This window comes from Monopterus albus, unplaced genomic scaffold, assembly GCF_001952655.1.
Source record: "Monopterus albus unplaced genomic scaffold, M_albus_1.0 scaffold505.1, whole genome shotgun sequence".
NCBI lineage: Eukaryota > Metazoa > Chordata > Actinopteri > Synbranchiformes > Synbranchidae > Monopterus > Monopterus albus.
Window position 1 is genome coordinate 63,461 of NW_018128385.1, and position 12,334 is coordinate 75,794.

The 12,334-nt window shown below is 42.3% G+C and overlaps 1 protein-coding gene across 3 annotated transcripts in view; it reads right to left on the reverse strand.

The window, feature by feature from the left end:
- The window catches only part of ulk2 (unc-51 like autophagy activating kinase 2), a 64,886-nt gene extending 55,083 nt beyond the window's left edge, over nucleotides 1–9,803 (reverse strand). Inside the window, exons 1-4 of one of the 3 annotated variants that reach the window (XM_020588140.1) lie at nucleotides 9,753–9,803; nucleotides 8,570–8,807; nucleotides 2,284–2,376; nucleotides 2,063–2,104 (exon numbers count right to left, since the gene is read on the reverse strand). In XM_020588140.1, coding sequence (XP_020443796.1) covers nucleotides 2,063–2,104; nucleotides 2,284–2,376; nucleotides 8,570–8,659 — 225 coding nt within the window. In that variant the 5' untranslated portion in view covers nucleotides 8,660–8,807; nucleotides 9,753–9,803. The other 2 variants (XM_020588141.1, XM_020588139.1) reach the window with 2 other exon arrangements.
- Nucleotides 9,804–12,334: the final 2,531 nt, after the last annotated feature.

Here is a 12,334-nt window from a genome sequence, read left to right on the forward strand (position 1 = left end):
GGCATGTCCCACCGGGAGGAGGCCCCGGGGAAGACCCAGGACACGCTGGAGGGACTATGTCTCTCAGCTGGCCTGGGAACGCCTCAGCATTCCCCCAGAGGAGCTGGAGGAAGTGTCTGGAGAGAGGGAAGTCTGGGCATCTTTGCTTAGACTGCTGCCCCCGCGACTCGGTTCCAGATAAGCGGAGGAAAAGGGATGGATGGATGGATGTAGCACACACACACACAACAATGAAAATAAAATAAATTACAAATCAGTAGGCTGAAAAAAAACACTGACTGGTGTTGAGCCGAAGATATTTATCCCCCTCGGTGGTGTTTCAGTCCTTTGAAGGCAAATAAGAGGATAACAATAGGACTTCACTGTCCTCAAAAGAATGTCCTTCGAGGACAGTGAAGTCCAGATCCTCTCCAGAGAACATCGCTGTAACAACCCCCCTGTATTCCCCCTCATCCCCCCCAGATACACATCCAACAATGGCGGTGTCATCAGAGAACTTTTGTAGGTGATAGTAGTGGGAGTTGTACTTGAAGTCCGATGTGTAGAGGGTGAACAGAAAGGGAGAAAGCACCATCCCCTGGGGCGCCCCCGTGCTACAGACCACCACGTCTGACACAGTCACGCAGCCTGACAAACTGAGATCTGTTTGTGAGGTAGTTACAGATCCTCTCCAGAGAACATCACTGGTTTGAGAGAGGAGTTAAGGAAGCTATTTTTGTAAAAATAGAACACCCCTCACTAAATAGGGGTGGTGGACTAAGACACAACTTGTCATCCATCTACAATCCTGTTTTGAGATCTCTGCCCAAACTTTCCCACCAGGACAATTGGCATCGGTCGACAGGGGAGGATTCAAAGACAGGTAAGGATGAGAGGTGAAACGTCTTCGACCTAGAAATCTAGTCCAGTTGAAACACAGTGTGTGAGGCTGTCTATGTGCTCTCCATGAGGACTGCAGAGGATGTCCCAGTCTCCCAGTTTTTTTCAGCTTATTATGACCTGGATGACTGAGAATCTGCACAGACATCTTACAAATCAGTATTTTGCTTGAAGTCAACTTCAAGGAATTTGAAGATTGATCAGGATCTAGAAATCCATATTAAATTATTGTAGTTCATATTTAGTGATAGCCACATTACTGAGACTTAACATGTGTTTATCATTGTTTTAATCTCTGCCATCAGACTCCTAAACAGCTGAGGAGTTTATTACCAGGAAATACGTGATGTACTGTTTACATTCGCACATGCATAATTGCACAATGACTGTTGACTGCTGCACATGCTGCTCCCATGCAACATACATTCTCTGTTATATTCTTATATATTTTTTATTATATTGCTGCATTTGCTGCTTAAAGTGCCTTAGATTTTGTCTTACTTATTTATCTACTTTATATTTCATTTGTATTTTGTGGCATTCATATGGATGGCAAAGTAAGAATTTCATTGTACAGGGAAACACATTTCCTAACTGTGCATATGACAAACATTTTGAACTTGAACTTTGAACTTAACAGCACAGACTCTGCCTTTGATTTGATGAAATGCAACTGGGCACAGGGAGGTTGCACTGATGGGAAATATGTTTAAGGGGGTCACTGTCACTATGGCACACTCTGGCTCAATCCCTGCACTGTCAGGTTTGAAAAAGTAGCTGAGCTCAAACTAAATTTGTCAAGGTTACACAGTACAACCCTTACAACTGAACTGAGCAGAATGAACTGCCGCAGAAGTATGACCCTGAATATGCCAGCTGTATTGAGACAGACAAAAGGTATTCTTACTCAGCATTAAATTGAAGGGCTAGCCAACAGCAACACTCATTCTCTTGACATATTTATCAGATTTGTGAATGGAGATTCATTTGACTAGATTCAATTTTTTTTAAACACTTGCTCATATATACTGTAACAGACAAGGTCTGATGTATACCTGCCTGTCTGGCACTCAAAAATAGAGCAAACAGTGGTCAGTGAAGATAAATCCTGAAATACTACTAAGCACTAAAAGTCACAAATGCCTTAATTCTTCATTAAATGTATCTCACTCAATGCACTTACCTGGACATCATAAAGTGCCACAATGTTTTCATGCTGCAGCTCCTGAACAACAAGAAACAGAAAAACAAGATGCATTAACATGAGCATAACCTTCACTGATAATTCTATTAGGGAGGCCGAGGCTTCTCTGTCAAAGACGCAGACTCACACAAGATCAATCTCACGGCCATCTTGAAGCACACAGAGGAGATAGGTGAGAAGCTATTTAGTGTCATGCTCACCTTTAAGATTTTGATTTCCTTGCCAAGAAGAATCTGCGACTTGGACAGGTTCTTCTTATTAATGCTCTTGATTGCCACCTCCCAGTCGGTCTTCTGTGGAACAGAGAGAGTCAGACGGGGACGAAACATTTTTTTAAATACAGTATATGGCTTTCATCTGACAACTACTCTTGCCAGTGTTCTTTTTAATCGCCCCCATATGAAAGGTGCTTAAAGAGCCTATGGCATGCTTTTCCTTGTTTTCTGACTTATCTACAATGTTACAATGGTGAATTATCATTTTAGAGGTGATGTAAGGCTCATAAAATGAGGTGTACGTATGTTCTAGTACTTCTAAGCAGCAGCAACTCGGTTTATACAAGTCTCACAAACTCTCACTAGTGAGACTTTTTATCTAACAAAATTAAGTCATATGTGATAGTTTACAGATTTCGATGAATGGTCATAATCTCCAGGCAGTTGCACGTTCATGTGAGTTTGCCTGACATCCACCATTTTAAAAGCAAGCTTTTTCGACTGCGGTTTTTGTGGATATATTTTACCTCCTCCTGCTGCACTGTGACCAGCGGATGTGGAGAAAAATACAGGGCCTGAGGTTACCGCATGTCCGGAAATGTTCCTGTACAGGGGCTCGCTGTTTTACCTGACCGGGTCTAACTTACAAGCAGTCAGCCTGTGAAGCATCCACGGCAGTTAGTGATCAGCTCATCAATGCTGGATTCCGCTGAAACACAGTACCCGTTTGTTTTGACTGTTTGCGGCCAGTGTGACTGTGTCTGTGATGTGATGCTGTTTAACAAGCAGATTAACGACCCATGATGTTATTGTCGGAGCTATGCTACCTGTTGGAATTAGTTTCACTGCTTTGGCAATGTATGTGGTCATGTGAAGGAAGACGCAACAACCACCAGTTGGATTTACTGACCTTGGAGCTACTTGAAAGGGAGTGATGTTTCCACTATTCGGCGGGACTTAATAGAAGCTTTGTTTCAGTAATGTTTGAGAGAATTTTTGTTGGCTGGAGAAGTTACTATGTCTGCACAGTGCCAGTTAAAATATGGGGTTTCTCAAGTACCCGCTTTGTTTAGAGTGTTACACATCTCTTTTCATCGGTACATACAGTATACCGTTATTCAGCTATGGAGGAGAAATTCATATTAATTAATGCCGTCACGGTTCGTTGTACTGTACATTTACGACAACACAGGCAACAGGAGTTGTGAACATTCACTAACTATCCTCTCGTTTTTAGGAAGAGGCTCTCTGATTTTATCGGTCTCAAATAATTACAACCTATTTGCAGTTACAAGGGGTGTCAAGCTAATCTAGAGGCACCAAAGATTAAACATTAAATGGCTGGACAGGAGCAAAATTAGCATGCCATGGACATGTTAAACACTTATCACACCGAGTATTCATGTGGTACAAACCCCAATTCCAATGAAGCTGGGAGATTGTGTAAAACATAAATAAAAACAGAATACAATGACTTGCAAATCCTATGGACCCATATTTAATTGAAAACACCACAAAGACAAGATATTTAATGTTCAAACTGAAAAACTTTGTTTTTGCAAATATTCACTCATTTTGAATTTGATGCCTACAACACGTTCCAAAAGAGCTGGGACAGGGGTATTTTTTACCACTGTGTTATATCACCTTTCCTTTTAATGACATTTAATAAGCATTTGGGAACTGAGGACACCAACTGAAGCTTTGTAGGTGGAATTCTTTCCCATTCTTGCTTGATGTACAACTTCAGGTGCTCAACAGTCAAGGGTCTGCGTTGTCGTATTTTGTGCGTCATAATGCACCACACATTTTTAATGGGAGACAGGTCTGGACTGCAGGCAGCCCAGTCTAGTACTCTTTTGTTACAAAGCCACACTGTTGTAACACGTGCAGAATGTGGCTTGGCATTGTCTTGCTGAAATAAGCAGGGACATCCCTGAAAAAGATGTCGTTTGGACGGCAGCATATTTTGCTCCAAAACCTGTATGTACTTTTCAGCAGTAATGGTGCCTTCACAAATGTGCAGGTTACCCATGCACCCCCATACCATCGCTAACTTTTGAACTTTGCACTGATAACAATCTGGATGGTCATTTTCCTCTTTAGCCCAGAGGACATGACGTCCATGATTTCAAAAACAATGTGAAACGTGGACTCGTCAGACCACAGCACATTTTGCCACTTTGCATCAGTCCATCTCAGATGAACTCGGGCCTAGAGGAGCCGGCGGCATTTCTGGGTATTGTTGATGTATGGCTTTCGTTTTGCATGGTAGAGTTTTAACTTGCACTTGTAGATGTTGCGACGAACTTCGTTAACTGACAATGGTTTTCCAAAGTGTTCCTGAGCCCACGTGGTCATTTCCTTTACAGAATGATTTTAATGCAGTGCCACTTGCCGCCCGGACTGTAGATGATGAAATACCTAAATTCCTTGCAATTGTACATTGAGAAACGTTGTTAAACTGCTGGAATATTTTCTCACACAGTTGTTCACAAAGTGGTGAACCGTGCCCCATCCTTGCTTGTGAATGACTCAGCCTTTTGGGATGCTCCTTTTATACCCAATCACGATGCTCACCTGTTTCCAATAAACTTGTTCACCTGTGGAATGTTCCGAACAGGTATTTTTTGAGCATTCCTCAATTGTCCCACTCTTTTGTTGCCCCTGTCCCAGCTCTTTTGGAACATGTTGCAGACACCAAAGTTGAAATGAGTGAATATTTGCAAAAACACAAAGTTTATCAGTCTGAACATTAAATATCTTGTCTTCGTGGTGTATTAAATCAAATATGGATCAAAAAGGATTTGCAAGTAATTGTATTCTGCTTTTATTTATGTTTTACACAATCTCCCAGCTTCATTGGAATAGGGGTTTGTACAGTACATGTACTGCTCCTGAGCCATTCTTTTCAAGTTATCCGTTTGGCATTTAACTGTTTTGATTTAATATGTCTTATATGTACAGTACAGTCACCAGTCTACTACATCTGCTATGTCATTGGCAATTTCCTGTATTTCTCAAACTGACATTCAACAATCACTGGAGGAAGAGCATTACTAACTAATTAGCACAATGACTGATGCAAGATTTTGTTGTACACATTTATCTGAATTGACTACTTTAGATGGGATTTTGCATTTGTGTGTGTTAAAAGCCAACCCTTCTGGCCCAAATTGCTTTGTCATTATCACTGTGTATTAGCTGTCTGGAAAGACAAAGGAAATTTTAGCTGTCCGGGTAACACCAAGTCATTTGAGTTTCTAACAGACTGATCAGCCTATTGCACTGAATGACATGGCACTCAAGTGACAGCTAGAATGGGAGACAGCCTACTTACATTAAAGCTAAATGAAAGGAGAGAAACCTATTTTTTGGGGGGGGGCTATAATGTTTCCACATGAGTTTGTGGAGCAGGTATAAAACAGGCCACTCACGTGAACTGCACAGCTCTCAGGACACATGCTGCATACACAAACACCCAACTAAGGACACAGAAATAAGCCTGGGAGAGTCCAGAGAAAGCAATATGGAAGGACATGTTTTCCATCTAGGTTAATAAAAGATGTTCTTCTTTGTGGGTGTACACCACCGAGAGGCTAGCAAAGAATCCAGCACTTGAGTGAGACTGCAAGTGATTTGTTAACTGAAGGGTATTCATCCCGAGCTCACTAACAACCTGTTCAGCCAAGTGTGGCTGAGCTGCCAAAATTACATGCATTAAAAAAAATAAATAAATAAGTGACCCCATTGGCCCAGCATGTAATCCCGGAGGTTGAGAGAAGCGGAGGCTGGGGCAGTGGCTCAGCAGTGTGCCACATTAGGGAGAGTTGTGGAATGCAAAGTAAGCGGTTATCCTTTACTTAAGAGTCATGTCTCAGACAGAAGCATGCTTTCATCTTCCAGAATAATGCATGATCTCATTTATGAATCACAGTCCATTATGAGGGTGTGAGCAATAAGGAGAGTGACAACACTGCAGAAAGATGATAGCTAATGGTGTTGTGACAGAGAATGGAAAACTAAGCCTGAGAGCAGAGGACCATGACACCACAGGAGTATGAACATACTTTATATCATACTTTAACAATTAAAAACTGACATTTTAATCCCATAAAAACCTCAAAAATGTTTGAATATACTTATCCACAAACTATGTACAATAGATTGGGTAGACGTTTAACTGTGGAATTATGCATCTGTGTAAAAACTTCACTTGGATTATACAATGCTTGGTATTAACAGAACATGTATGACTGCATTCTATATAATCAATTGATTCATCTTCCCACAATTTAATTAGAGCCCCTGAAAAGGGTAGGCTGACACTTTGAAAATCATTGAAAAAATAAGATCTGATTATAATAAGGATAATCACCTTTATAACACACAAGGAATTTGTTTCCAGTACAGAACCGAGGCAGCCATCTGTGGCACACCCTGGATTGGGCAGGTTGGCAGCCTATCACAGGGTTGACACACAGAGACAGAAAAACACACGAACCTACAAACAGTTTAGAGTCGCCCATCAATCTGGCCTACATGTCTTTGGACTTTGGGAGGAAGCCAGAGTACCTGGAGAAAACCCATGCAGGCACAGGGAGAACATGCAAACTCCACACAGAAAGGTCAGCCACAAAGTTTAAACCAGGAAGCTTCTTGCGGTGAGGCAACAGTGCTAACCACTGCACTTCTGTGCTACCCAACTTGAAAAGTTTGATGGTGTTTAACCTTTCCTATGTAGAAAGAAACCACACTTGAACTGTTACCCTCACTAGTACTAGCTAAAGCAGTTACTTAGTGCTTCATATTTAGTGGGTAGCACTCAACGTACAGTAGTTGAGAGGACGGTTTAATCTAATATTGACATGCTTCACAATGTTAACAGCTGCTTTTCTCTGTTTTACAATCACAGTAAACTGAATACCTTCAGACAAAAATCCTTTTGACATTATGTACATCATAGTATTAATTGACTGAGAAAATATTTAGTAAACTGATCAGCAATCAAAAGAACTATTAGTTGCAGCCCTAGTGTACATCCTTATGAATTCTTGATTAGTTTCAGCCACATGTAAACTCACTCTGAAAGTTCTGTTTTACATTTTTGCAGAGTTGCAGATTGTCAGCCTGCAGCAACAATCTGAGGATGCAAATTTTGTTGTTTCTTTCCTCTCTGTTTTGGGCTTGTTTGTTGCCTTGATTTGTTTGTTATTGTTAAATATGTGAAAACCCAACTGCTAATGCAATTAGCTGATTGACCTACCTCATCTCCACTGACCTGCTGCAAAATCACTTCATATTACAGTGTAACAAGAGCTCATATGTAACATCCAATACTGCGCAAGTAATACAGCCATCTACCTTATCTGCTGCATGCAGATGGCTCTAACCTTCCTGTGTCATAGATGTGGAAACCTTCCTATAATAGGCTAAATGGGATGCAGATGGCAGGACTTAAACTGTAAACACATTGACCACATGCCAGGTCCCTCTTAACATGATACAGGTGATTGTCTGCAGGCCTACATTTAGTTCAGTTTCCAGGCTCTGAGGTAGTTATTGATTAATATAGAGAAAGATAGTAGCTAACTATGTTCAGGCTACAGCAGGGAGCATGGGGATGCTCTAATGTAGTTTTTATTGAAGAATTCAGGGCCATCCGTTTCAGGCCAGTAGCAATGGGGCACCATGATACCATCTCCTGCATCTCTGTCACACATACACAAACAAAGGCACTATGTTAGTGTCCTTCTGTGACAGAAAACCACATTCCAGTAAAACTTAAAAGAATACACCTAATTTCTGAAAATTATGTTCATAATCCGATAGGTTTAAATGCATCAGTATGAATAAACCGTGTGCAGTTCTTACATAAAGAAGGTGTGTATCCTTATAAAGGCAAAGGAAAAACACTGCACTCCATCCTCCCTCGTGACTCAGTACGTCAGCAAGTCAGTCGCCTGACTCATCTATTTCATGAATGAATCAAATGACATATACATAGTTAATCAAGTAACATTAACTTAATGAAATACCACTGAAATTACCTGTCTGCACATTACATCACACCCAATCTACATGTTTAGTCATGAAAGCAGATGTAAATATCATCACCCAAAAAAGGTGACAGACCATATACACTGCTGCAGAATATTGTGTGCTGCCATGAACTGACCCACATTTACAAATGAAGCTGCTGTGTTGCCCCCTTTTTTCCTGCAAGAGAAGATGGAGAAGGGGAGGAAAATACTGCAGGCAATTTATTTACCTTCCTGTGTCTTCCTTTGAATACCACAGCAAAGGCTCCATGTCCAACCAAGTCTTTTCTGCTGTACTCAAAATCTCCCACGGTCTCCATTATAATGGGCTGACAGGCCAGCTGATGCTAGGCACTGGTGGATAACCTTCTCTTCAGAAAATAATCCTGGAGCAATTTATCTACTCAGTCCTGGTGATGCTGCTTCTTTCACTGCGGGTCTATTGCATGACAGGCTGCTCTGATCAACCTTATTGCATAAATAAGAGAAGCCTTCAGGACATGATGTATTCGCGTGCCCTCTGATTAGGTCGGGATGTTTGTAATATCACACAGAACAGACGGCTTTGAACATGGTTAGCAACAATCCTGAGCTAAACTGTATCAGTGCTAGCTGTCAGCCTTTGATCCTGTTGGATAACTGCAACCTAGCTTTGCATTTCTCTCCAACGAGGCTGCCTAAACGCACTGTGTCCCCAGTCACCTTTCCTGTTCAGACGGATAGGCTACATGATGCCAAGCCTGCTAGACATGACCATGCAAAGTCGGAAGCAGCTGCAGACGCTGAGCTATCTGTTAGCCTGACAGTGATATAACCCTGTGGCTACACCTATCGTCATAGCTGCTGCCTACAGCAGGTCTTTGCAATCATGAAAACAATAGAATGTAAATAACATTTACCTGGTTTGGTGATGCTGAATAATTTAACCTGCCTCTATCTAAAATATACAAACTATAGCAACCCATAAACCTAAGCAACATCAGCGAGCTAGGAACGTTACACATTCAATGTTAGCATAAATCTGTAAAGATGCTACACAAATATCAACACAACACTGTTGTTTATCTGAAGGCATTAATCCGTATTATCTGTCTTCTTCGACAAAACGTCCCAGTCCATAAGATACAAATCGAGAAAGACGGATGTTTCCCCAGCGAGTATTAATTTCATGAGTGTGGATAACAACACTTCGTTGTTTCCTTCGTCGTTAAGCCTGGAAAAAACAGCTAACGTTAGCACTGCGATTAGTTGTCCCCTTCGGTTAAATGTACATCCGTAAAGATACTTGTACGTTCGCTGCTAACATAAAACTGTACAATGTGTAATCACTGTACTGCTCTGGTACCTCACATCATAACAAACAGCAGGTCTAACACGCCTGCCCTCATCTTGCACAACACTGAAAACTATTACCTCGTTACTGCAACATATTCTATCCTTCCGCGGAGACGAGCGTTAAACCTTTTCTTCCGCTGCAATAATTAGTCCGTCAACTGAAGGTTTGAGGAGTGCTCGAAGAAGTCGTTTTTAAATAAAAGTACTAACCAGAATGCCTCTATAACGTTAACAATTATATTGAGTCACATGTTGGTGTTCAAATGTTTTCAAACTGTGTTGGGGAATTATAATTAAAGAGCCTGCTCTTTAATTATAATTAAATGGCATGCTCATTTCCAGCCATTTAATGTTTAATCTTTGGTATGTCTAAATTATCTTTGCACCCATCATAACTCCAAATAGTCTGTAAATATTTCAGAATGATAAAACCAGAGAGCCTCTCCCTAAAAACAAGAGGATAGTTCATGAATACACACACATCTTGCTGCTGCTGTTGCCTCAAAAGTGGACAGCACAATAACCACAACAGCATTAATTCATTGGAATTTCTCCTCCATAGACTGGTAAGCAACAGTATATGTACCTATGAAAAGAGATTTGTAACCCTCTAAACAAAGTGTGTAATTGAGAAACCCCAATCCTGGCCGGCAATCGGGCGAAGGCGGGGTACACCCTGGACAGGTCATAGTTAACTTCTCCAGCCTTACGACAATTCTCTACAGAAACAAGGACTTAACAGACATGCAACATGTGTTTTTTTTTAACTTATTGTTAAGTCCCATGGAATAGTTGAAAAATCACTCCCTTTCAAGTAGCTCCAAGGTCAGCAAATCCAACCAGTGAGAAGTAAAGAGGGAAACTCCACCACTATACTGCAATTTATAGATGCCATACTCAGATAGTGAGGGTCAGCTGCACTGCATTGAAATTGGTGAGTATGTTGAGTCAAGCAGGAGGTGGAGATTGAGGAACAGACAGACTACGGCACCACTTAGGCATGGCGAGCAGCAGAGCATAGAGAACGAGTGGAAGAAATGGTGATGAAAACTGTTGCAGAGGTTGGCTTGAGCTGTTTTAGCCACAAGGATAAGTGTACTACTAAAAATCCAGCTGGTGTTGGAAGCATGACCAGGATCAGCTAAGGTGAGCCATTTGCCAGTGTTTTCCTACCCACAATGAAAACCCCAGATATGATGACAAAAGAAACTGGGAAGGATTTGATGCACAATTTGACATGTTGCAGCTGAATCTGACTGCACATTATAGCTGTGTTTCTACATAACGTAAAGAACTTAAGGAACGTAAGGAGCAGTACACCCCATGCTTCCCTTAACTATCATGCTACGGGCTGATGCTGACTGCTCTATTTTGCTTCACTGTATTTTATTCTGTGTCGGTCTCTGCTTTGAAGAGAGAGGGGGTGTGCTCCTCTCTCTCTCACTCACACACAGCTGAGCACAGGACATGACATATCATTCATCCTTGTTTACCACAAATATGGAAAACACAGATCATGTCAAGTCCATCCATCCATCCATTTTCCTCCACTTATCTGGAACTGGGTCGCAGGGGCAGCAGTCTAAGCAGAGATGCCCAGACTTCCCTCTCTCCAGACACTTCCTCCAGCTCCTCCAAGGGAATGCCAAGGGGTTCCCAGGCAAGCCGAGAGACACAGTCCCTCCAGTGTGTCCTAGATCTTCCCCGGGGCCTCTTCCTGGTGGGACATGCCCGGAACCTCCCTAGGAAAGCACCCAGGAGGCATCCGAAACAGATGCCCAAGCCACCTCAGCTGGCCCCTGTCGATATGGAGGAGCAGCGGTTCTACTCTGAGCTCCTCCCAAGTGACCGAGTTCCTCACCCTACCTCTAAAGGTATGCCCAGCCACCCTGCGGAGAAAGCTCATTTTGGCCACCTGTATCCGAGATCTTGCCCTTTTGATCATGACCCAAAGCTCATGACCATAGGAGAGAGTAGGAACATAGATCGACCAGTAAATCGAGAGCTTTGCCTTGCAGCTTAGCTCCTTCTTCACCATGACAGACCAGTACATCGACCGCTTTACTGCAGAAGCTGCACTGATCCGCCTGTCAATCTCCCGCACCATCCTTCCCTCACTCATGAACAAGACCCCAAGATACTTGAACTCCTCCACTTGAGGAAGGAGCTCTCCACCAACCTGAAGGGAACAAGCCACCCTTTTCTGACTGAGAACCATGGCCTCGGACTTGAAGGTGCTGATTCTCATCCCAGCTACTTCACACTTGGCTGCAAACCTTCCCAGTGCACACTGAAGGTCCTGGTTTGATGGGGCCAACAGGACACTGTCATCTGCAAAAAGCAGAGACGAGATCCTGTGGTCCCCAAACCGGACTCCCTCCGGCCCCTGGCTGCATCTAGAAATTCTGTCCATAAAGATAATGAATAGAACCCAGTGACAAAGGGCAGCCCTGCTGGAGTCCAACATGCACCGGAAACAAGTCTGACTTACTGCTGGCAATGCGAACCAAGCTCCTGCTCCGGTTGTACAAGAACCGGACAGCCCTTAGCAAAGGGCCCTGGACCCCATTGTTGAGTAAAATTATTAATAAAGTTATACTCTAGGATTAGTTCTAACATTTTATTGAATTAAGTACTTATTTAGTAGAAGATTGACACTA